This window comes from Chiloscyllium plagiosum, unplaced genomic scaffold (genome assembly GCF_037043375.1).
Source record: "Chiloscyllium plagiosum isolate Xiang-an unplaced genomic scaffold, Cpla_swu_hap1 HiC_scaffold_1, whole genome shotgun sequence".
In the NCBI taxonomy this organism is placed as follows: Eukaryota; Metazoa; Chordata; class Chondrichthyes; order Orectolobiformes; family Hemiscylliidae; genus Chiloscyllium; species Chiloscyllium plagiosum.
In genome coordinates, this window is record NW_028270139.1 from 39,934,831 (window position 1) to 39,960,847 (window position 26,017).

General features: G+C 41.5%; 1 protein-coding gene across 2 annotated transcripts in view; it reads left to right on the forward strand.

Moving 5' to 3' along the window:
- The first annotated feature begins 1,751 nt into the window (after nucleotides 1-1,751).
- The window catches only part of shroom3 (shroom family member 3), a 432,635-nt gene continuing 408,369 nt past the window's right edge, over nucleotides 1,752-26,017 (forward strand). The window contains exon 1 of one of the 2 annotated variants that reach the window (XM_043695296.2): nucleotides 1,752-2,967. In XM_043695296.2, coding sequence (XP_043551231.2) covers nucleotides 2,818-2,967 — 150 coding nt within the window. In that variant the 5' untranslated portion in view covers nucleotides 1,752-2,817. Of the gene's footprint in view, nucleotides 2,968-5,059; nucleotides 5,236-26,017 lie in introns of those variants that run through there. The other variant, XM_043695305.2, reaches the window with a different exon arrangement.

Sequence of the window (26,017 nt, forward strand, 5' to 3'; positions counted from 1 at the left end):
ATGCATCTTTAATGAAAATAAACAATTGAATTCTATAATGCTGCCAGATTGTGTTTGTACATGGACAATTTTACATTTATGATTAAAACAAATTTTAATGGAAACTAGTGGTAACTGGTGCAACATTAAGGAACTTTTGAATGTTGGTCCTGATTATATCTAAAGCAGAAACTGTAACCAGTGTCTTCTCCCAGTGCGGCACTGGTAAGTGAGGCACATGCACAAGTGAGTGGTCCTTTTAGGAAATGCACATCTTAGTACCTTGTTGTGGCCAAGTCCTTTCGCTGCCCAACCTTTCTACAAATGGAATGATAGTATGGTTACAGCATGAAGAAGGCAATTGAGTGCTTGGTCCCATTTCCCCAGCTTTATCATGTAGGCTTTCTTTTAAAACAAAATCTTCCCTTTATTATCTAACTCTGTTTTGAAGGCCTCACTTTAATTTGCCATCACCCCCCCCCGCCCCCCCCTCAGGCTATGTAATTCCATTACACATATGGATCACAAAATGTTTTTGTTCATGACTCCTTTGCTTCTTTTGTTAAATGCCTTAAATTGGTACCCTTTAGTATTGGATGCTTCTACTACTGGGAACATCCCAATATGAACTCTATCCCTAATGATTTGCAAACTTCTATCAAATCTCAAGTCAATCTTCTCCTATCCAAAGAGAACAGTCCCCTTTCTCCAACCTACCAATGTAACTGAAGATCTTTATCTCTGTAACCATTCTCATGAATCTTTATTCTATATTCCATCTCATGTCTTCATATCCATCATGATGCCCAGAATGGTGTTTCTTCATAACTTCTTTGCTTGCACTTTCTGCCTCTATTTATAAAGTTCAGATTGCCGTATACTGTATTCCATTAATTGCTTTCTCAACCTGACTGCCACTTTCAATGATGTGTGCACATGTATCCCCAGATTCCTCTGTTCCAGCATTCACCTGAGAACTGTATTTTCCACTTGATGTTGCACACCTTTGTACTTCCTACTGAAATGAATTGCTTCAGATTTTTTCTGCATTACATTTCACCTGTAACTTTCATCAGCCTGCCTTCCTCATAAAATTGTTAAAGAAGATAGGATAGTGAAGAAGGTGTTTGGTGTGCTTTCTCTTATTCACCGTGGGGCAGCATGGTGGCTCAGTGCTGCCTCACAGCGCCAGGGACCTGGGTTCAATTCCTTCCTCAGGTGACTGTGCAAACTCCACACAGACATTCTCCCAGTGTCTGCGTGGGTTTCCTCTCCCTCTCAAAGTCCAAAGGTGTGCAGGTCAGGTGAATTGGCTGTCCGAAATTGCCCATAGTGATAGGTACATTAGTTCGGGGTAAATTTGGGATAGGGGAATGGGTGTGGGTGGATTACTTTTCGGAGGGTCGCTGTGGACTTGTTGGACCGAAGGGCCTGTTTCCATCCTGTAAGGAATCTAGTCTTGTTGGTCAGAGCGTTGAGTACAGGAGTTGGGAGGTCAAGTTGCAGCTGTACAGGACAATAGTTCGGCCACTTTTGGAATATTGTGTGCAATTCTAGTCTCCTTCCTATTGGAAGGATGTTGTTAAAACTTGAAAGGGTTCAGAAAAGATTCCTGAAGAAGGGCTTATGCCCGAAACGTCGATTCGCCTTCTCCTTTGATGCTGACTGACCTGCTGCGCTTTTCCAGCAACACATTTTTCAGCTGAGATTTATTGCTGTCAATTGCCCAGGGCTCAGCTGTTTTCTCCTTTTGGGTTCTGAAAGTAGCAGGGAGCTGAGTCTCACCCTGTCGCCCTTCCAGGCGCCCTGGGCTGCAGGGAGCGGCTCGGATTGAGTGCGCCCCCCGGAGGCGCTGCAGCACAGTACAGCACAGCCCGGCCGGCAGCAGAGCGCATGCGGGCCCGGGTGCCTGCAAACTTCCTGGTCAGTGTGGATGGGCGAGAGGCGGGCAAAGGGCGGAGGTGTTAGCAAAGGAGAGAGAGAGAGAAAGAAGGAAGGAGGTTCTGCTGCTGTTGCGATTGAGAAACTCAGAAAGCCTCCAGTGGAGTAAAGCGAGGAGGCGCTGTTGGTAGGAAGTGCAGCTGCAGCAAGGGGGAGCGAGGCGGCTCCCACCATAGACAGGGACACTGACTCCAGCATGTACTCCCAGTGCCAACTCTTCCTGCTCCACAAATCCAACTTCCAGCGACCTGGCAACACGCTGCACCGCTAGCCCCGTGCCGCCTGTGATTACAACCTGTGGGCTTTGCTGGAGGAGATTGCATGGAAGAACAAACAGCCCCAGGTGACTGGAATACACCCTGTTCTTGTGATTTCTTCTAGCCGGGTTGTGAGCATCAGGAGCAGGGAGCAGTGACGGGAAAGCGCCTTCTGCCTCCCGCTCTCCAGAAGCCCGGCTGTAATGGTAAACATATAAATCGGATGGAGAGCACGTAATTAATCAAGAGTGAAAAGTTTCTGCAGGCTGGTTGCTGCAGCTGCTGCTTTTCCAAGTATTTATGCACGTTTTATTTAAACGAAAGCGCTCCTGACATTTTTAAAGGAATTTCAACTACATTATTGTGCTAACCCATAAAGGGAGAGAGGAAAGAAACATTGTGGGGATGCCCGCGAGCACCTTGCAGTCTGCCATTGAGATGGTGTTGTGTTTGAAGGAATGATGTTAGCTGAAGTGCATTAATCCAGACGCTGGCTCTGCAGAGAAACAGTGGCCGGGCGGACATCAGGATTTTGTTTTCCCCTCCGGGCAGGTTTCGTTGCGAAGAAAATTAGCATTTCGAAGTGTATTTATCGGAGTATTTTATCTGTATGTAAGAAAAAAGGAGGTAGGGAGGAAGGATGCACCCCAGCGTGTACAGAGCAAAAGTCGAGAAGCAGAAAGGGAGACACAACTCTGTGACTGTGGAAGTGTTTCTGCAGGGAGGTGCTCCCTGGGGATTCACTCTGAAAGGTGGCCTTGAACATGGGGAGCCGCTGATCATCTCCAAGGTAAGATGCGATTCTCACTCACACGGAAGAAAGCAAAACAACACATTCTGCTTTCTTTATGCAGCATTGGCTGTACATCGTGTCGAAACTGTTAATGCATGCTCGTTCTCGGCTGGTGTTTTGAACTGTATCGGAGAAAATTGAGTTTTGAAGCGCAAATTGTCGATGCTGGCTTAGTTCCCATTGATAATGTCACACCTCTGTTGCCTTCAACGCTGATTCTTTTTTTTTGGTGAGAAAGCCCCAAACGAGTCACCTTGGCAGGAGGGGAGGTTCGCCACTTCGCTGGAGCTCTCCCCCTGAATAAAGTGAGATGGAACTTCTGCACTGACGGATTAAATGAGTGCAAGGATCCGGTTTCCACAACAACCCGACCCTTTAATGGCAAACACGCCGAGAGGGAGAGAGTGATGCCACTGGGCGCTGCATCACTTGGACTCGCTCACATACCAGCACATCGCGACGTTTGGACCTCTGCTTGGGGGGGGGGGTTAGTTTACAGGTCAGAGCTTGGCATTATGGAGCCAGTAACACCGCTGCCTGCATGATGGGGTTCTGCCGACCCCATCGTTGAAGACACGGTAGCATTTGTTCCGATATGTTCCTCCTCCACCCGCACAGGCAGTGATGGAGGGAAGCACAGCTATGGTTTCTCCTGTGACCCCCCCGTTTCAATTTGGTTTGAAGCAGTGGGGACGAGGTGGAGAGTAAAGTTGAGATGCAATCATTGGGCGAGAGAAAGATTGCGACGAGACTGTGGATTCTCCCTTGATGATCCCATAATCAGCTCTGGAGAGACTCACAGCAGGGCAAACGGGTGACTCTTACTGAGTGTGCTCCACAGCTGTAACAAGAGCTTTTGATTTGATTTATAGTTGTGTCCCTAAGTACAGTGAAAAGTTTTGGTTTGCAAACAGTACAGGCACATTCATAACAAACGCAGACGTACAAATCATAGGGTGCTTACAGCAAGGCATATAAGGTTACAGCTGCACAGGAAGTGCACAACAGCAAGATTGGATTTGAAATTAGAGAGGTACATTCAGCAGGCAAGATGCTGTTCTTGAAATTTTGGTGCTTGTGTACAAGCTTTTGTATCTTCTGTCTGACTGAAGAGGTTGGAAAAGAGCTTTACCAGGGTGGAAGGGATCTTTGATGATGTTGGCAGCCTTTCTGTAGCAAAAAAGTGTAGATGGTGAGCATGGATGGGAGGTTGGCTTAATGTGATGGGAGCTATAAGGCAGATGAAAACCTGTGTGACACATGGAGATTTTTTTTGTTTGCATTTATTTATGTCAAACAAATAAAGGCTACAGTCTCATTGTCACACCATATTATGATGTGACTAAGACTTTTTGCATGTGTTGATCAGGTTAACAATTTTATACCAATTTTTATATTTCTTAGAAAATCTGGACATACCTGCAATAGAACATGTCTCCTCACTTGACGAATAGGAGCCAGGTAGAAAATCATTTTGATAGTTCTATCCAGTGACAATTACTGGCAAGTTGCTTGTTACCAAATCCATCACTCATCCCACCCCCTGTCAAGTGCACCCGTCTCTGCTCCCCCAAAAGGCCATCCTAAATCAATTGCTACAAAAGACAATTAGCAGTACAATTGCCCTGCTAATAGAGAATTGGAATTAGCTTTATTATCACATGTACTGACATGAGTACAGTGAAAAGTTTACAAGTCACCACTTACTTTCATCCCTAAGATGATGCAGTATGTAGGTACAGACACTTAAGTATAAATTCTTTGATATGAATTAGAAAAATTAAGAAAAAATCTAGCAGAGGAATGAAGTAAAAAATATATAATTTACAGGCTTTCCACCCCAGTCCATGCAACTTCCATTCATGAACTCCATCTCAATATGAATTAGCAGCCCAAGGAGAGTAAGAATAAGGGGAAAACATCTTTTATCAGAAGCTAGTTAGTGAGTGAATTCTGCTGGTGCTCATGAATAACTGCCCTCAAGAAGTTGATTTCAGACCTTGCCTTGTTGAGTCTTTGTTCCCATCTAATGTTTTGTTTGATACTGTGGTAGTTTTTTTTTAATATAGATTCTGGCACCAATACTCCTACAAAAACAGAGACTAATCACTCAGTGCACCAAGAAGGTTGCGCCGCCCTTGCACTCCTCTATTGTTTCTCAGTGTGGTGTTGTGGGCCAATTGCATTGTGGTAGCTTGCTAAGGAGACTTCCTAGAATGAGATGTTCCTGATCTGTGAAGATTCATGTACCCCAGCACTGTAAAGGTAATAAATTCTAAATATTATGTTAGACTTGTTTAGTAATAATTTCCATCAGCTGTTATAAAGTATTGGTAATCTTTGGGTGAAACCTTTAAAAAAAGAAGGAAAATTACTAAAAGCTGGTAGAACAAAAAAGAGAGAAGGCTGTGAAATAATGAAGTTAGCAAGAAATACTCAATATTGGGAAGGGTATTGTATATGTCAAAACTGTCAACTGTGTATTGGTTCTGTAATATTTGAGAGTTTGCAAATTTATGGGAATTAATGTAAAAATAGAAGTTCAAAACTGTTATCATCGGTCACAGTAATTCAAAAAGTGTTATTTTAGTGCTTGAAGCATTTTCCATTTTAGTTCTGTCCTCTCCTGATAATGTAAATTAAATACAAGTAACCATTTTAAAGCTGAACATTCAGAGGAGGTTACCATTTTGGTCCCCAGTGTGATCAGTTTAGCTGTGGAGACCTAATACCTGGAGTTCTAAGCACAGTTTTGGTTTCTCTATGTAAAGTTGCAACACACTGAAAATTCACTGTTGATTTCTGACATGAGAGCGTTCTCCTAAGATAAAGGACTGCATAAGTTAGGCCTATGTTGTCTGGAGTTTAGAAGGATAAGAGGTGGTCATGCTGTAATATACAAGTTCTGATGGAGCTTGATAGAGTAGGTACTGAGAGTTTATTTCCCTTTGCTGTGATGAGGCTACCATCACAGTAGACCATTTAGCACTGTGATGTGGTGCAATTTCTTGACTTAAAAGATTGCAAATCTTACAAACTGTCTCCTTAAGTGAATTCTGGGTGCTCCAATCTTTGAATGTATTTAAGGCTGATATTTATGGCAGATTTTTCAGTATTCAGTGAATCAGTGGAGCAGTGAGAAGGTGGTGTTGAGGCAGAATAATAGCAGAGTGAGCTTGAGGACCCATGTAGTTAATGCACCCTCCTATTTCCTATATATTGTCTGCATTACTGTTAGCTTAGGTCGAGAATGGTCAGCAAATGATGCACTCTTCTGTTTGCAGGTCTACAACATTTGGTGATCAAAGACCTAATTGGATTGTGATTTTGCCTGTATTTAGATAAACTGATGTGTTTACTGTTCAGGCTAGCAATGAAGAATAATCACTTAGTACTGGAGGATGCCAAATGATAATGACAGTGGTTCCAATAAACAGTCAGTGTTGCAGAGGCCAGAAAGTGGGAGCAAGTTTAATGAGAAGAAAGTATCCAAGTGCCTTATTGTTTCTTGGGGAAATTTCATGATCTTACATCTTTCTCCTTCCTTAGTGTAGGAATAATATGGCTTTAAGAGGTGTATTTGGTACTTTATTTTTGAAGAGAGATTGTGAGCCAAGCTGTCTCTTCGTAGTCAATAAGTAAAAAGCTGTGAGGCCTTGGTTTTTTTTTTAAAAGGTTGGAACAATAAAAGCAGCATGAATGGGCAGAGTCAGGTTCCCACAAAACGAGAGTTTTAGTTTAGCTTTCAGTGGTTAGGTTTTGAAGTTGCTTGTGGAAGCTGCCATACCCCTCTCTCTCTCCAGAGTTTTCCCATGGTGTTCGTTTCTCCTTGATTGAAGAAACATCGCATGTGAGATCATCTGTTATATTGAATTTGCTTTCACTAAGGGTGTGTTTAGAGGAGGTTACTATATTGTTGTTTAGTAGTTAAATAATCTTTTATTCTGTTAAGTTTTCCAATAGAATTATACTGATTATTCTTTTATTTGTATTTTAACTGTAGGGTAAGCATAAAGTGTGTTTTGCTTAAGGCAGAGTAGTGTGACCAAGTTACACGTGAAATACAGCATTCTTGCACATGCCTTTAATTAAGATAAAAGTTAGAGTCTCAGCTATGTCCTTGATAGACTTGAAGGGGGTTTAGTCTGGTCCATGACATTTGTCCAATCTCTCTGATTCACTTGAGTGTTTCTGGCATTACAAACTGTAAAAGCCGAGTTCAAGTAGTTAAGGACATTATTTTTAATTTCTTCATTAAGCTGGCTGATTTACTTAAACCATAGAACAAATGTTTGACTTGTATAGTATCCTAAATAGTTCAGTGAAAATGTAACAAAGATCATGACACAGTATCTTGAGGTGTATGGTATTATTGTAATGGTATTATAATTCCTTTTGGTGTCAGGTAAAGCAAAATCTTTAAGAAATGTTGCTGGCAATGGATTATGGGTGAAGGAAAAAGACAAAGTAATACTTTGGACTGTTGTACATCCTATATAATTCTCAGTCGCAACCTTGGTTCGTGATCGTTTTGGCTGATTGAGGAACATTTATGGCATTTGCATCTCTGTAGTACAACACTTCTGTCTTCCGAAGACTGTAAAGCAAATGTTTTCCAGTTGCGTCTAGAATGTCTCTAAATAGCACTTCAGTTAAGTTTTAAACATTTTTTCAAATCAATGTTTGGGAGCACAGATTTAAATTAGTGAACTAGGAATTGTACTTTATTTCATATTTGATTTCTAAAACTCTGTGATTTGAAGTAATCTTTTGGAAAATGATTTTTGATCATTCTGCATACAGGGAACAGTGCATTACCTGTATATATGTGTTTAGAGCCTGGTGCAGATTGACATGCAGAATCCTGCATTCACAAACTTGAAAAACTCTGTGATGAGCGATCTGAGCCCAAAAGGGTCCATTTTCTTGTGAAATATCTTAAAGCAGTCTTTTTCATAATAATGTGCAAATTTATGACGTTTCAATATTGTCTGAAGTCAGTTGTCTCTGCCAGTGAGCTCATTGCTCAATAAAAAATGCATCTGAAAAGGAGGAAAAAAAAGTGAACAAGAGGCTTCCATCCAAGCTGATATCAAGGTCCATGTATGAGAAGCAGTCTCATAGAAGCTGGGAAGTGAACATGTGGAATGTAGCTGAAGTTTTGGCTGTGCTCCAGGGTTGGCAAAGGAATGCCAAAAACATGTGCAGCTTAGTTGGCCCAGTTTGCTTAAACCGTAAAAGGGTCATCATTTCAAAAGGATTGTTCGAGACTTCCTAGTCTGCCTGTTAAAGAGTAAGGTCTTTTATTAAAAAATCATTCATTTGAAAAAAACTATATTTAATTAGTCAGTTTTCTAGTGTGGAAGCAGGAAGGAAGTGGTGCGTTAACCTATTTGTCAAAGAACAGTAAGATTAAGAATCTTTTCCTTGTCGTTCAGGTTTGTATTGATGGCTGTATTGTGGTTGGCTTGGCAAAGGGTTCATATTTTTAAAGTTCATATTAACATTGTACAAATAGTAAACATTTGTTTTTTCCTGGTAAGTAGTAATTGCATTAAAACTTCCAGATGGAAGATCTTGGCTAAAGTGGCAGACCCTATAGTTGAATCTTTATATTTTTCATATTGATTTCTAAATGATTGTGTAATTGGATCATTTTGTTTACCAGGTTTTCTCTAACCAAATCGCCTTTTTAAAACTCTGCAGCAGCTCATAATCGTCTATCGGAACACATGGCATTGTGTAGCAGATAGTTCGTTAGTCTCTGAATCATAGCCCCTGTGATGCACAATATTTTATTATTGTTATAAAAAGTTTAGGTGAGCTTTTGATTTATCATGATCAGAATCAGAATGGGCAGTACGCTGATTTGACCGCTGATTCACTCCTTGCTTCAGACATCAAGTAGGATAACATGTCAGATGCAAAGTATTGTCAAATACATTGACATCTTTTCCCTTTTACAGAAATAATTTGGTAATGGAAAACAGCGTGAGGAGGGATTTTATTCTTGATGCCATAAAAAGCTTTTTGCGATCCTCTTTAATTAAATGCATATTTGAAATGTTTGCACTAATCTAATTACTAAATCTGATGTTTAACCTGAATATGAAGTCCAAGTAGATTACAAATTGTCTTGTTGATGTTGCGTTATTACTGATAACTCATTCATGCCTTCATCAAAATGATTGCAATTCTGTGCATTACTGAAATGTGACTTTATTATCATGGGAAACTTTGTAAAAGTTCGCAATCACTAACACAATACTTTTTTCATCATCAAAACAGCCCTTAAGCTCTCTACTTTATACATTACACCATATCTAACTTTGATGTGGTAAAATAAAATGCCAGAGGTATACAGTATATAAACTTCAAAGAGACAGGTTCATGTGCCTAATGGGAAGCTTCACATATCCACCATTTTTGATTTTAAGCCAGTTCATTTGTCAGGTGTAATTGAAAATTCACCGATCCTTTATCATATATCAACGATCTATTGTAGTGCTACTAATAAAGTCTCATTCCCACTTCTGTGTAGTTCTCCGGCTTTCTATACAGGGAAGGTTTACTTCCTCTAACTGTGGTTGCAGTTGCTGTTGTTGCATCTCCTTGATAAGTTCTGTGAATAAATAGATAACTTTCCCTCCAATTTACCGCCTTGAACAAAAGAATAATCTCCCCTCAAAAAAAAGAGACACCAGAGACTGGAAGAGCAGTGCCCCCTGAACTCGAGTGTACAGGAAGGCCTGAGGCCTCTGCTTCCACTGAATGAACAACATGAGTGTTGGGTTCCTTTTCTACCACTGTCTCCTGAAAGATCAAACCAAAGGTCTTGAGTGCCTTATTTAGCTTTGCTGCCGTTTGTCTCACCATGTGTTGCTGCTGCTTTAAGAGAATGAAGGGTCTTATGACTTTGGTGCCTGCCAACTTTAGAATATTCAATACGATGCCCGCATCTCTGCTTCATAAAGAATCAGAATGATTTGGAATGATCTACAGGGTTTCTGTTATCTCTCTTTCATTCTAACAAAGATTAGCCTGGATCTGGATCTGCTCTTTGGGGCACAGACATTAATAAAATCAGTTGGTCTGAAAATTATTTGCCTTAAACATGGCAAGCAAGCTTCTGAAAGAATCAATACCTCTGCCCTTGTATCCAATTTAAAATTAATTTTCTTGTTTTTAAGCATGATCTCAACACGCCAGAATTTGTTTTATGGGCCTGTGCATTCTGGGAAACTGACACTTTGCAGTAGCCCTGTCACACTCCAGAGGAAGAATTCACCATCCCCTCCATTGTCCTCTGTTGCTGGAACACAGATTGCTGTGGTCTCTGTTTAATTTTTGGTGTTGCTGCTGTAACATGATCTTCCTCTTGGTACTTTTGGCCCTCTATAAAACTAGCTAGGCTGATTTTCTGCTGGTCAGATTCCTTAATGGCACCCACTGTACTCTGTTTCTTTATTAGCAAATTTCTTTGAGTGTTAATTTCTTCTCCATGCCTGTAAGCCCTGTGATCTGTGATTCTATTTACTTGCTTTTGCTGGAGGCTTGCTGACTTTCCTGCAATGAGCTATTTCCTGCATTTTTACTGCTTTTATGCATGTTTTCCTTCTCCGTGGTCCATTGCTTAGGAGAGCCTTGAGGTCGATTACTCACTGCTTCATGTTACTGTTGGATTTCCCTTTTGGGATTTGCCATACTCCCAGAGTCAGGTTGCTGGGCTAGTTTCATCTTTCACCTGTAGCACTAAACTGCCGTTGGGCTTCACTTCAGGTACTCCTTGCCATTTGCCTCTAATTATCAATGTCTAGTCATTGCTGTTAAGATGTGATTGATATGCTTGAGTGCACATTGATGAGTGTTACTAAGCGTAACTATATACAAGAAATGGTAAAAGGTCTTCTGGAACCCTGTAGACTCTGCTTCCATTTCCCAGTGTTCTGATGTTACCGTGACTGCTCAATTTGCATGTGCCAACTGGCTATTCTTAGAGTCAAGTTATAATTAACCCCTTACTCCACACCTTGTACAGCCCAGTTGAAACTTTCCCTAAGTAGGTTGGCACAAGTCTGTGAAATCTTTGTAAAAATGACCAATTGTCCCACCAATTTGTCCTCAGTCAGTTCCAGTCAAATCATTGGTATCACTGAAAAGGCTTGTATTGCATGAGATTGCAAAGTGGAAGATTTATGTTTTCCAACCTTCTGGTAATTCTGTTTGTCAGGAAGAACATAAGTGTGAAGCCCCCCCCCCCCCCCATATTTGCCAGTTACCTTTGTGCTCCAGTAAAAACAAAATACTGTGGATGTTGGAAATCTGTTAAGCAAGTTGCTGATGATAGTCAGCAGATCTGGGGATACCTTTGGCAAGAGAAACAGTTAGTGCTTCGAGTCAAATATTAATTGCAGAGCCTTGAGAAGACTAAGTCTCTTTGGCCATTGTCATTAAATTGGAGGATAGTGCAAAGCGGAAGGAGGCAACTTGAGTCATTGTATCTGTGCTGTTTAAAAGAGCTGCCCAATTCCTCCCACTCTTCTGAATTTTTTCCCAGAGCCTTCCAAATTGTCAGGTGTTTCTCCAGCTCCCTCTTGTAAGTATTATTGAATCTGCATCCACCACCCTTCCAAATGCATTCCAAATTTTCTCAAAAATATTCTCCCATCTCTCCAGTAAATAATCTGCCTTTAAAATCATCACCTTTTAAACCAGTATTCTGTGCTCACCAGCCTGCTGCCACTTGAAACAATGTAGTCTATTTACTCTGTCATAAGGTTTCCTGATGTTGAACATGATTTATGCTGGTGTCAAGCCTCCAGGTTTGAATACACTGGTAAGTATCAATGTAATAAGGTTGGGTGTCAAAATCCCAAGTACATACATAGTTTACTAGTTTTAACATATGATGTGTATAGCTGATGGCTACAAATCTCCAGAGTATAGTGTTTAACTTGCTTAAACTCTGAAAGTGCTTTTCCTTACTTAGATTTAGCATCGCATTCGAAAATGTGCAGACAGTCTCAAATTGGACAATATGGCATTGCATTTGGATGATTGTTTTTGGTGGTTTTCCTCTTGCAGATGTTTGGAGCTTCAAATTATATGCAGTTTTGAGAATGCTCTTAGTGTGGCAAACCAGAATGAAGCCATTGAATTAGTGGCCCAACCTCAAAGATTTGGTATACTTTTTACATTGCTGTATTCACATCTGATGGAGAGTTCTTCCAAAAAAAAACTTTCACAAAATTCTGCTGCACCTTGGATGTGAATCACGTAAATGCAAAATTACAAAACTGGTGTGTTTCATCTCTGGCATTGTTGCTTACAATGATATTTTATTTCATTGCTAAAGACTATGTTCTAGTGTGATTGGTTGGGTTCAGTTAACATAGGTACTTTCAAGCCTAATTTAAAGGTGTTATTGTATACCTCTGAAACAGGTGGCAGTTGAAGCCCAGTCTCCTGGTTTAGAGTTGGGGGCACTACCAGTGCACCACAAGAGCCCGCAGGAGTGCGAATAAAGAAAGTTTTTAATTAATGTGTTCAGAGTTCTTATTACACACATTTGGAGCAGCTGCGATCTAAACCCAGGCCTCAAAGTGATAAAACAAAATGCATAAATATATAATGTTTTGCAATAGTACATAATTTGCTATGGCTATTTTGCATTTTGTAAGCTTACTTGATCAGAATTGGGCAGTTATAAAATAACATCGCATCGAAAATAAATTATTTAAGGGTTTAATTTTGAAGAGCATCATATCAAAGCTAACCCTTCACTCAGATAAGGCTCATGAGATGGATTGAGGAAAGGGAAGCTGGCGGATTTTTTATTTTTCATTTGCTTCCTCCATGTCTGAAGGTGCTGAGGTGGTTGTAGTAATGTTGCTGTAGCTGAGATCGATTTAACTCAAACTCCGGAAGTGAATCTGGATCCTTTGTCTGTAATTCATTTTCAAGCAACTGAAATATCTGTGATATGTAGCAGACTTTAACAGCCTTGATCTAGTTAGAGGTTTCCCTGCATCACATTATTAATTGACTTCCAGTTTCCAAAAGGCTGAAACTCGTTCAACATAAATCTAATATTTATTATTTGCCATTAGGTTTTGCAGTCCCTTCTAGTGGCTTTAAAGTATTACCAATATTGCTCTGATATGTGTATGTGGCACTGTCAATATCTCATTCTCTCAAAGGCTCTAATTTCGGTGAAAAAGCCATAGAAAAGACAGAAAAAACATGATTTATTTTTCTTAAACGTCCTCAGCTACTGTGTTGATGTCACAACAGAAGTATGGGAGAACCCTTATGGATGGTGCCACTCTTTAGGAAGGGTAGTGAGGACAAGCCAGGGAACTATAGACCGGTGAGCCTGACGTCAGTGGTGGGCAAGTTGTGGAGGGAATCCTGAGGGACAGGATGTACATGTATTTGGAAAGGCATTAGGGATAGTCAACATGGCTTTGTGCGTAGGAAATCATGTCTCACAAACATGGTTTAGTTTTTTTGAAGAAGTAACAAAGAAGATTGATGAGGGCAGAGAGGTAGATATGGACTTCAGTAAGGTGTTCAACAAGGTTCCCCATGGGAGACTGGTTAGCAAGATTAGATCTCATGGAATGCAGGGAGAACTTGCCATTTGGATACAGAACTGGCTCAAAGGTAGATGATGGAGGGTTGTTTTTCAGACTGGAGGCCTGTGACCAGTGGAGTGCCACAAGGATCACTGCTGGGTCCTCTACCTTTTGTCATTTATATAAATGATTTGGAGGTGAGCATAAGAGGTATAGTGAGTAAGTTTGCAGATGACAACAAAATTGGAGGTGTTGTGGACAGCAAAGAGGGTTACCTCAGATTACTACCAGATCTTGACCAGATGGACCAATGGGCTGAGAAGTGGCAGATGGAGATTAATTTAGATAATTGCGAGGTGCTGCATTTTGGGAAAGCAAATCTTAACAGGACTTATACACTTAATGGTAAGGACCGAGGGAGTGTTGCTGAACAAAGAGACCTTGGAATGCAAGTTCATAGCTCCTTGAAAGTAGAGTCGCAGGTAGATAGGATAGTGAAGAAGGCGTTTGGTATGCTTTTCTTTATTGGTCAGAGTATTGAGTACAGGAGTTGGGAGGTCATGTTGCGGCTGTACAGGACATTGGTTAGGCCACTGTTGGAATATTGCGTGCAATTCTGTTCTCCTTCCTATCGGAAAGATGTTGTGAAACTTGAAAGGGTTCAGAAAAGATTTCCAAGGATGTTGCCAGGGTTGGAGGATTTGAGGTATAGGGAGAGGCTGAACAGGCTGGGACTATTTTCCCTGGAGCGTCAGAGGCTGAGAGGTGGCCTGATAGAGGTTTACAAAATTATGAGGGGCTTGGGTAGGGTAAATAGACAAAGTATTTTCCCTGGGGTCGGGGAGTCCAGAACTAGAGGGCATAGGTTTAGGGTGAGAGGGGAAAGATATAAAAGAGACCTAAGGGGCATAGTTTTCACACACAGGATGGTACGTGTATGGAATGAGCTGCCAGAGGAAGTGGTGGAGGCTGGTACAATTGCATCATTTAAAAGGCATTTGAATGGGTATATGAATAGGAAGGGTTTGGAGGGATATGGGCTGGGTGCTGGCAGGTGGCACTAGATTGGATTGGGATATCTGGTCACCATGGACGGGTTGGACTGAAGGGTCTGTTTCCATGCTGTACATCTCTATGACTCTGTCTGTCTCAGCTGTCTCATTTCCAAGAGATCTTTTACATTATGGATACAGATGGGCTGTTGTCCTGTTTAAAATCCACAAAATATTTATCTGCTCCTTCACTCTTCCTCTCAAATGTTTTACTTCTGTTCCTGGATGAAAGGATATAGATGTACACAAAAGCAACAACTTCCCTATCAAGATATTATTCATACATCTGAATAGTTGTTTTTTAAAGAAGCATAATATTGCTGCATTTAACTTTTCTTTCATTTTTCATGTACTTCAAACTTACCGGAAGCACAAACCTTGATTCTGGTACTGGAAAAGACATCTGCAAAGATATTCTTTATATATAGAATATATATTTTACAGTATTTTCATGTTCCATTTTCTTTCTATCATGATGGATGAAAATAATATTCCACTCTGCATGTGAGGTAAAGTAGTTGGCTGAGCAAAGTTCTCTTTCTTTCTCATTATAGTGTTCGTGATCTTTCTCACAATAGAGCTAAATCATTGCAGAGCAATGACACCAAACTTAAACCTTCCCAAGAGAACTAATCTTGGTTTTACCCCAATTGTATATGCTCACTCTTACTAAGAGTACTCATGACATAGCCAAGAACGTCACTATGAAAGCCAATTTGTCTATGAGCAGTGTTGTAACAGACTTGGGAACTTGTGTTCATAGCTACTAATTCTCATTTGCATTTACCACTATATATAATCTGAAAGAACTTGGAAAGGATTATTTCAAATGTTCCATTCTGATGTTCACAGCATTATGATCCCAAAGAGGTAGTTTAGGCAAAGCATAAACTTTCATTTGATAATTTCTGTCTGCTTTCAGGGATCTTGGCAGCTGCTACCACCTAGCTGGGTCATTTTTAATGTGCAAATCGACTAAGGATAATATTGACCAAGGAATGCAATGTGTAATGAAGTTTTATGTCTATTAGAAAGTTGCCCTTAAATATATCTCACTAAAGTATTCAACACTGTCAGCAGGGTAGGATCCAACAAAAAGTGGGTGAAAACTGCTGATAGAGCTCCTCAGTCACATATTCTTTTATGAAGATGTTCTTTTTTACTGGACAATTTGATTACAGCGCCTCTGACAATTTCATGATGAAGAATGAAATGAAACAAGGTTGTGTCAAATACACAATGAAACAAGGGACTTGAAAGTCCTCATTTGGGATTCTCTTAAGGTTAGCATGGAAGTTCATTTGGCAGTTGGAAAGGCAAATGTAGTTTTAGCATTCCTTTCAAGAGGGCTAGAATGCAAGAGCAGAGACGTACTGCTGAGGCTATATAAGGCTGTGGTCAGATTGCATTTGAAATATTGTGAGCAATTTTTGGACCCCATATCTAAGGAAGGATGTACTGGCATCATAGAGGCTCCAGAAGAGGTTTACAAGAATTGGTCTGACGTTTCGAAGGGTGAGGAGGGGATCTGATTGAAACTTAGAGAATACTGAGAAAACTGGATAAAGTGGGCATGGAGAAGATTAGATTAGATTCCCTGCAGTGTGGTAACAGGTCCTTCGGCCCAGCAATGTTTCCACAAGTAGGAGAGTGTGCAACCTGAGGGCACAGCCTTGGAGGGAAGGGGCAACCCTTTAGAACTGACATGAGGAGGAATTTCTTCAACTGAAACGAGGTGAATCTGTGGAACTCATTGCTGCAGAGGCCTGTGGAGGTTAAATCATTGAGTGTATTTAAGATAGAGGTAGGTTATTAATTGCTAAGGCGATCAAGAGTTACAGAGAGAAGGCAGGAAAATGTGCTTGAGAAATATACCAGCCATGACTTAACATAGACTCATGAATGGCCTAGTTTTGCTTCTATATCTTATGCTGTCCTAGCCCCCACCTCGCTAGTATCATCTCCATGTCTCTAACCTTTTCTTTCCCAGCAGATATGGAATACGGCACGGTGGCACAGTGGTTAGCACTGCTGCCTCACAACGCCAGAGACCCGGGTTCAATTCCCGCCTCAGGCGACTGACTGTGTGGAGTTTGGACATTTTCCCCGTGTCTGCGTGGGTTTCCTCCGGGTGCTCCGGTTTCCTCCCATAGTCCAAAAATGTGCAGGTCAGGTGAATTGGCCATGCTAAATTGTCCGTAGTGTTAGGGGCAAGGGTGAAATGTAGGGGAATGGATCTGGGTGGGTTGCTCTTCGGCGGGTCAGTGTGGACTTGTTGGGCTGAAGGGCCTGTTTTCACACTCTAAGTAATCTAATCTAATCTAATATCACCTTTACCTGCATACTAGGTTAGATGGCAAGCTCGGCAATCTACTGAGATTGCAAGCAAAAGCAAAAAGTACATGTATTTATCAGGGAGCTTGTCTGTGCTGGCACTGCAGCATCAGTCACTCACAAAGAAACTGTCAAAGATTCATGAATTGTCACTCTAATATCTGCAACTTGCTGTAACTGTGCTACTTCAATAATGCTATAACCATCCAGAAAATTGTGGTTGTGGATCAGCATGTCACATTTCTATCCTTGATCACTTAAGTAACATGCCATTGGAAGTGGTTAGTAGTTTCTTGAGTCCACAGTGACAGATAATCCTTCTCTTGGCACAGAACTTGCATGCTTGTGGGGAAGGCAGTTTCCACCTTTTGGTCAAATCACATAATATGCATGTAATCACATCAAGCTGACTCTTGACAGGAAGATATAGGCTTCTGATAGAACAGTACAGCACAGTTCAGGCCCTTCGGTTCTCGATGTTGTGCCGACCTTTTATCCTACTCTAAAATCAAACTAATGTACATACCCTTCATTTTACTATCATTCACGTGCCTATCCAAGAGTCGCTTAAATGTCCCTAATGTATCCGATTAATACCACCACTGGCAGTGCATTCTATGCACCCAGTACTCTGTGTGTAAAGAGCCAACCTCTGATCCTCCAATCACCTTTAAAATAATGCCCCCTTGTGATACCCATTTCTGCCTTGGGGAAAAATCTCTGACTGTTCACTCTATCTCTGCCTGTCGTCAAGTTGTACCTCTATCAAGTTGTCTCTCGCTGTTCTTTGTTCCGATGAGAAAAGCTTTTGCTCCCTCAACCTTTCTTCATAAGACATGCCCTCCAGTCCAGGAAGCATCCTGGTAAATCTCCTCTGCACCCTCTCTAAAACTTCCACATCTTTCCTATAATGAGGCAACTGGGACTGAACACAATATTCCAAGTGTGTTCTGAACAGGGCTCTACAGAGCTGCAGCAGAACCTTGCGGCTCTTAAACTCAATTCCTCCTGTTAATGGAGGCCAACACATGCCTTCTTACCAACGTATCAACTTGGATGGCAACTTTGAGGGATTATGGACGTGGACCCCAAGATCCCTCTGTTCCTCCACACTGCCAAGAATCCTGCCTTTAGTTCTGTATTCAAATTTGACCTTCCAAAATGAATTCACTTCCTCACACTTTTTCATATTGAACTCCATCTGTCACTTATCAGAGTAGTTCTGCATCCTGTCAATGTCCTGTTGCAACCTACAACAGTCCTTCACACTATCCACAACTCCTCCAACCTATGTGTCACTGGCAAACTTACTAACCCATCCTTCCACTTCCTCACCAAAGTTATTTATAGAAATTATAAAGAGCAGAGGTCCCACATCAGATCCCTGCTGGTTACTGAGCTCCAGGCTGAATATTTTCCATCTGCTACCACCCTCTGTCTTCTACAGGCCAGCCTAGATCCAAACAGCCATATTTCCCTGTATCCCATGCCTCCTTATACTCTGAATGAGCCTACCATGGAGAACCTTATCAAAAACCTTGCTAAAATCCATGTACACCACATCCACCGCTCTACCTTCATCAATGTGTTTTGTCACATGAAGTCTTGTGAGGCATGACCTATCCCTGACAAAGCCATGCTGACCATCGCTAATCAAACTGTGGTTTTCCAAGTAATTATAAATCCTGTTTCTGAGAATCCTCTCCAATGTTTCACCCGCCACAGCCGTAAGACTGACTGGACTCTAATTCCAGGATTATCGCTATTCCCTTTCTTGAACGAGGGAATAACAGTTGCCAATCTCCAAACATCTGCCATGACTTCAGTAAGGATGCAAACACTATTGCCAGAGGCGCAGCAATCTCTTCTGTCGCTTCCTGTAGTAACCTTGGGTATATCCTATCCGTCCCAGGGGACTTATCCATCCTTACGTCTTTCAAAATTTTCTGCACATCCTCCTTCCTAACATTAACCTGCTCATGCATATCAACCTTTTTCATGCTGTCCTCACAAATGAAAAGGTCCCTCTCAGGAGAGAATACTGAAGCAAAGTATTCATTTCGGACCTCCCCTATCTCCTCCAACTCCAGGCACAAGTTCCCTTCACTATCCCTGATCAGCTCTACCCTCACTCTGGCCATCCTCTTGTTCCTTATATAAGTGTAGAGTGCCTTAAGGCTTTCCTTAATCCTACCTGCTAAAGCTTTTTCCCGCCCTCTTCTCGCTCTCCTAAGTCTATTCTTCAGTTCCTTCCTGGCTACCTCATAAACCTCTAGAGCCCTGTTTGATCCTTGCTTCCTCAACATTAAGTAAGCTTCCTTTTTCTTCTTGACTAGATGTTCTATATTCCTTGCCACCCAAGGTTCCTTCACCCTACCATCCCTTCCTTGCTTCAATGGGAAAAACATATCCAGTACTATCAGCAAGGGTTCTCGAAACAACCTCTACATTTATCTGTTATGCATTTTCCTGAGAACATCTGTTCCAGTTCCTGCCAAATAGCATTGTAACTCCTCCTTCTCCCCCCCCCTTAAATATTTTGCCATTCTATCTGCACCTATCCCCCTAGATGACTGTCGAAAAAGTCAGGGAGCTGTGATCACTATCACGGAGATAGAGTCATTGAGATGTACAGCACAGCCACAGACCCTTCAGCCCAAAGTGTCCATGCTGATCAGGGTGGCACAGTGGCTCAGTGGTTAGCATTGCTGCCTAACAGCGCCTGGGACTGGGGTTCGATTCCAGCCTCGGGCGACTGTGTGGAGTCTGAACTATCTCCCTGTGTCTGCATGGGTTTCCTCCAGGTGCTCTGGTTTCCTCCAACAATCCAAAGATATGCAGGTTAGGTGAATTGGCCATTCTAAATTGCCCAGAGTGTTCAGAGATGTGTCAGTGTACTAGTCAGGGATAAATGTAGAATAATGGGGAATGGGTTTGGGTGGGGTGGGATACTCTTTGGGGGGTTGATATGGACTTTTTGGGCCGAATGACCTGTTTCTACAATGTAGGGATTCTATGATATTCTAACCTAATCTAGTACCATTTACCAGCACTTGGCCCATGTTCCTCTAAACCCTTCCTATTCATATACCCATCCAGATGCCTTTTTAATGCTGTAATTGTACCAGCCTCCACCACTTCCTCTGGCAGCTCATTCCATACATGCACCACTCCCTGTGTGAAACATCTGCCCCTTCGGTCCCTCTTATATCTTTCCCTTCTCACCCTAAACCTATGACCTCGAGTTCTGGACTCCCCCACCCCAGGGAAAAGACCTTGTCTATTTATCCTATCCAAGCCCTTCATGATTTTATAAACCTCTATAAGGTCACCCCTCAGCATCCGATGCTGCAGGAAAAACAGCCCCAGCCTATTCAGCCTCTCCCCATAGCACAAATTCTCCAACCCTGGCAACATCCTTGTAAATCTTTTCTGAACCCTTTCAAATTTCACAACATTCCTTCCAATAGGTAGGAGACCAGAATTGCACGCAATATTCCAAAAGTGGCCTAACCAATGTCTTGTACAGCTGCAACATGACCTCCCAACCTCTATAATCAATTCTGTGACCAATAAAGGAAAGCATGCCAAACGTCGCCTTCACTATCCTATCTACCTGCGACTCTACTTTCAAAGAACTATGAACCTGCACTCCCAGGTCTCTTTATTCAGCAACACTCCCCAGGACCTTACCATTAAGGGCGGCACGGTAGCTCAGTGATTAGCACTGCTGCCTTGCACCGCCAGGGACCCAGGTTCGATTCCAGCCTCGGATGACTGTGTGGAGTTTTCACATTCTCCCCGTGTCTGCATGGGTTTCCTCCAGGTGCTCCGGTTTCCTCCCATGCTACAAAGATGTACAGGTCAGGTGAATTGGCCATGCTAAATTATCCATAGTGTTAGGTACATTAGTCGGGAGGCAGGGAATGGGTCTGGGTGGGTTACTCTTCGGAGGGTCGGTTTGGACTTGTTGGGCCGAAGGTCCTGTTTCTACATTGTAGGGAATCGAATCTAAATATTAAGTGTATAAGTCCTGCCTGGATTGGCTTTTCTAAAATACAGCACCTCACATTTATCTAAATTAAACTCCATCTGCCACTCCTCAGTCCGTTGGCCCATCTGATTAAGATCCCATTTTACTCTGAGGTAACCTTCTTAGCTGTCCACTACACCTCCAATTTTGGTGTCATCTGCAAACTTCCTCTGTTCACATCCAAATCATTTATATAAATGATGAAAAGCAGGGGACCCAGTAGTGATCCTTGAGGCACACCACTGGTCACGGGCCTCCAGTCTGAAAAACAACCCTCCACCACACCCCCTGTCTTCTATCTTGGAGTCAGTTCTGTATCCGAATGGCTAACCAGTCTCTCATGAGGAACCTTGTCGAACGCCTTACTGAATTCCGTATGGATCATACCTACCGCTCTGCCCTCATCAGTCCTCTTTGTTAGTTCTTCAAAAACTCAATCAGGTTCGTAAGACTTCTCACGCACAAAGCCACGCTGACTATCCGTAATCAGTCCTTGCCTTTCCAAGTACTTGTAAATCCTGTCCCTCAGGATTCCCCTCCAACAACTTGCCCACCATCAATGTCAGGCTCACCGGTCTACAGTTCCCTGGCATTTCCTTACCACCTTTGGAAGTAGTGACACCTCATTAGCCAACTTCCAGTCTTCCAGCACCTCACCAGTGACTATCACTGATACAAATATCTCTGTAAGGGGCCCAACAATCATTTCCCTCGCTTCCCACAGAGTTCTATGGTCAGGTACCTGATCAGGTTTTGGGGATTTTTCCACCTTTATGCGTTAATTTTATCAAACACTTCCTCCTCTGAATCATGGACATAGTCATAGAGATTTACATTTTCAAGATGTCACCATGTATTTCCCTACATTCTATATCTTTCACATTCTTTTGCACAGTAAGCACTGATGCAAAATACTCATTTAGTATCTCCCCCATCTCCTGCTGCCCCACACATAGCCTGCCTTGCTGATCTTTGAGGGGCCCTATTCTACTCCTGGTTACCCTTTTGACATTAATGTATTTATACAATGCCTTTGGATTCTCCTTAACTCTATTTACCAAAGCTATCTTATGTCCCCTTGTTGCCCTCCTGATTTCCCTTTTAACTATACTCCTCCTGCTTTTTATACTCTTCTAAGGATTCATTCGATCTATCCTGTCTATACCTGATATATGCTTCCTTTTTTTTAACCAAAATCTCAATTTCTCTAGTCATCCAGCTTCCCCTACACCTACCAGCCTTTCCTTTCACCCTAACTGGAATATGCTGTCTCTGGACTCTCATTATCTCATTTTTTGATGGCTTCCCATTTTCCAGCCATCCCTTTACCTAAGAACATCTGCCTCCAATCAGCTTTTTGAAAGTTCTTGCCTAACACCATCAAAATTAGCCTTCATCCAATTTAGAACTTCAACTTTTAGATCCAGTCTATCCTTTTTCATCACTACCGAGAGATCTGACACCTGGCCTGTTTCGTTGCCAAGCACCAAATCCAATATGGCTTCCCCTGTAGTCGACATATCTACATATTGAGTCAGGAATTCTTCCTGGATACACTTCACAAAAGCTACTCCATCCAAACTATTTGAACTGTTCCAATCAATATTTGTCATTTCAGTGTCGTGTTGTGTGGTTGTGAACTGAGATTTATTTTCAGCTGTGAAGAAAAGTATATTCAACAACTTTAATCTGTTGTTTGTGACACATTCTGGGCATCTCATAGAAGGACAAAATAACAAATATGGCAGTCGTCTTAAGGGCAAAGCTGCCAAGAATGTTGGTAATCAGCGGACAGAGGCATCTTGGTTCTCCTAGTCATTTTCTCAGGATGGAGCATGATTAAATTCCTAAAGATTTTCTCTATAATGAGTTAGCTGGAGCCAAATGGAAGGTACGACACCCAGAACACTGCTTCAAGAATTCAAGCATGGCATGATGGCCCTAAACATTGATTCTCTGTCTGGGAGATTGTAGCTGATCAGAGAACAATATGGCATCATCATCTGTGGGCTAGCATCTGTCCCCATGGTGATCAGTAGTTACAATGGGTGCCCACATCAAAATCAACAACCTGCAACATGACCTGATAACCACTTCAAATGAGACACGTGTCACGGATCCTGCATTTCATAAAAAGCTTTCTTCAGCTCTTCGCAGAAGTGCACCAGATTAAGCTGCTGGGCCATACCTAACGTTGGAGTTGTTGCATGCCCATCATCACGTGCAGATGGTTGGATGCCAATGACATCTGAGAGAGAGAGAGTTGTGGCCTCTATAATTATTAACTTTGATTGTGTAGTCAGTAGTTAGTAGTGTGAGGAAATGATGGAATCGAGAAAGGCCAATATTGCTTCAACCTTCCTGAAATGTGTTGGAATGAAGGGAAGCAACAGAGCAAATTGAGAAAATTATTCAAACAAGGGATCAGATTTCTGAAGACGAGATTCATTTTTCAACCAGTTTAAAGGTGTTGAAAGGGGAATTTGGTAATTTTGTGAGATTAAAGAGCAAGACATCAACACAATAAATTTAGAATTACATTCTGAATTGAATAGAATTAGCTTTATTGTCAATTGTACTCCATTCTCTCCTATCAGCTTGACAGGTTAGGGAGAAAAAGGTTAGGTTTAACACAAGTTTTGGTGTGATGTAGTTCAGAGGCTTTTAGATTTATTTTAAGGAAATGGACAGAAGTTTGGGCTAATAGAAACTCTGACACAGTTTTATTGAGATTCTGAGAGTACCGATGTTATTGTACAGAGAGAGTAAACAGAGCAGTGGGAGGATTTAAACTATAAAGCAATTGACAATGGATAAATCCTAGTGAAATGAATAACTGTAAACGTAATTTTATGAAAGATAACTTGCAAAGGATAGACATTAATAAGAAAAGCAAAAAAATGAAGAAAAGAATTATATTGAGGAGGATGCCAGGAAGTACAAATATACCAGTATTAGAAATGGTGATGAGAGAACTGGTGCTTCTAATTTGAATACAAAAATTATATTATCATCTTGATGGAGGTCATTTGGGGTGAGGCTGAGCTAAATATTGCTGGATACAATATTTTCAGGTGACATAGAAAAGAACATTATTCATTATTACATAATCTTGCATTTATTTTGTTCTTGTCTTCAGCAATCCCTCGCTGGCGAGTGTGATTGTCCACCCGGGTAATCCCCTGTCACTGGTCATGGTTTCTTTGGGTCCTTTAGGGGCTGATGAGCCCGATCCTCGAGCTGCATGTGACCAGTGTTTCTGGGAGGTGGGATTGGTACTTGGCCTCAAGATCACTGGCATTACTTTCTCAGCCCTTTTTCTTGCACTTTTCTCGCCGACGCAAGTTTGCAAAGAATTGTGCCCCTTCGTACAGGAGGCTTCCCTAAGTGAGTTACTTCTGAGTGAGGGTGCCCCTGGTGTTGATGTCTATGTTGCCTTTCTTGGTACCTCCCTCATTCAAGTGCCTTCCTTGAGCAATTTATATAGTGCCTTTAAACTAGGAGGATGTTTTGTGTACACTAAAGAAAAGCATTGCTTTTGTTTTGGTTGTCATGTAATAGGAGTATAGTTCCAGCCATGGCTGTCTTTCTTTCTTGTTTACCAATGGAGAGAGAGATATTCAGACTAAAATTCGCAAGCAGTTTAGGGAAGTTGGCAGCTGTAGCTGATTGCACTAAGGTAAACTGCAATAAGACGATAATTCTGGTTAATTATTTTAGCCTTTAATCAATTCATTTTCTTTAATGGTAAACAGAAAGAAAGCCTTCATTGCTTGATCTGATTGAAAGTGACTAAGGAGGAGGGTGAACAACCCAAAAGTAGACATCATGACATAAATCTAATTGGGTTTTGCAAAGAGCAAGGCTGTAAGTTTTTAAAAAGAATGGACAGAAAATTTTCTATGGCACGAAAGAGCTTACGAAATACAATCAATTTAAAAAAAAATGATAGGTCAGTTTGTGATGTCTAAGTACAAAATAAATAAGATTAATCAGTGGGAGGTTAGAATAGACAGACATAGAATACACTCACCTTCTTCCAAATGCATGTCGACCATCTACAAGATACAAGTCAAAAATATAATGGAATATTCTTCACGTTCCCAGATGAGTGTTGTTCCAACCACATTGAAGAAACTCAGCATGATCCAAGACAAAGCAGCCTGCTGGAGTAGCATCCATCTGCCACATTCAATAGTTACTCCCTCCAGCACAGGTGCACATTGTGGGCAATGTGTCCTATTTATCAACCGCTCTGCACCAGTTCATCATAGCTCCTTCAGCAACACCTTCCAAACCCACAACCTCGTTCACCTTGGACGTGGGCAGCAGACATGTGGAAACACTGCCACTTACATGTTCTCTCCTGTGCAATATGCCATCCTGGAACATGAATGTTACACCATAGCAATGATATCATTTAAAAAGGAAATATTTGAGTATTTTACGCAAAAGAAGAATACAAAGAGATGTGAAGTGAGTACAGGAAGATAGGATCACAATCGATGGTTAAAAGCACCAACGCAAGATAAGCAGAATGATGATCTTCTGTCTTGATTTTTTTTTTGTTCTCGGTTTTTGTTGTATAATCTTGAGTGGATATAAATAGATTGAAAGGAGAAGTATAAAAATAACATCCCATTGTAATATAAGATGATCTCATGCTGTGTTTTCTGCTGTAGAATCCTTTTAAAATGTAGCGCCCACCTTGCCTCACCCTGAGTCTCAACAGTTAATTGCTTCTGTGCTGGTACAAGTAATATTGCGAAAGAGCAATGTTGTGAGAATACGCTAACTTGATTCAGCTTGAAATGGTTATTTACTGACCAGAGTTGAGGTACAGATGGCAATACCAGAATGGTGGAGAAACCAAGCTTCAGACAAATGTTGCTGCATCCTGTTGAGAATGTTCCTTCATCTGATGAGAGAAGAATGGTCAGAGAATATATTGTGTTTTGTTTCAGAAGGTAGCTGGAGTGGGCCTTATGCTTTCAATCCCTTTAGTATGCACCCTTTAGTTAATTAAGGTTGACTGCTGCACATTAAATAAG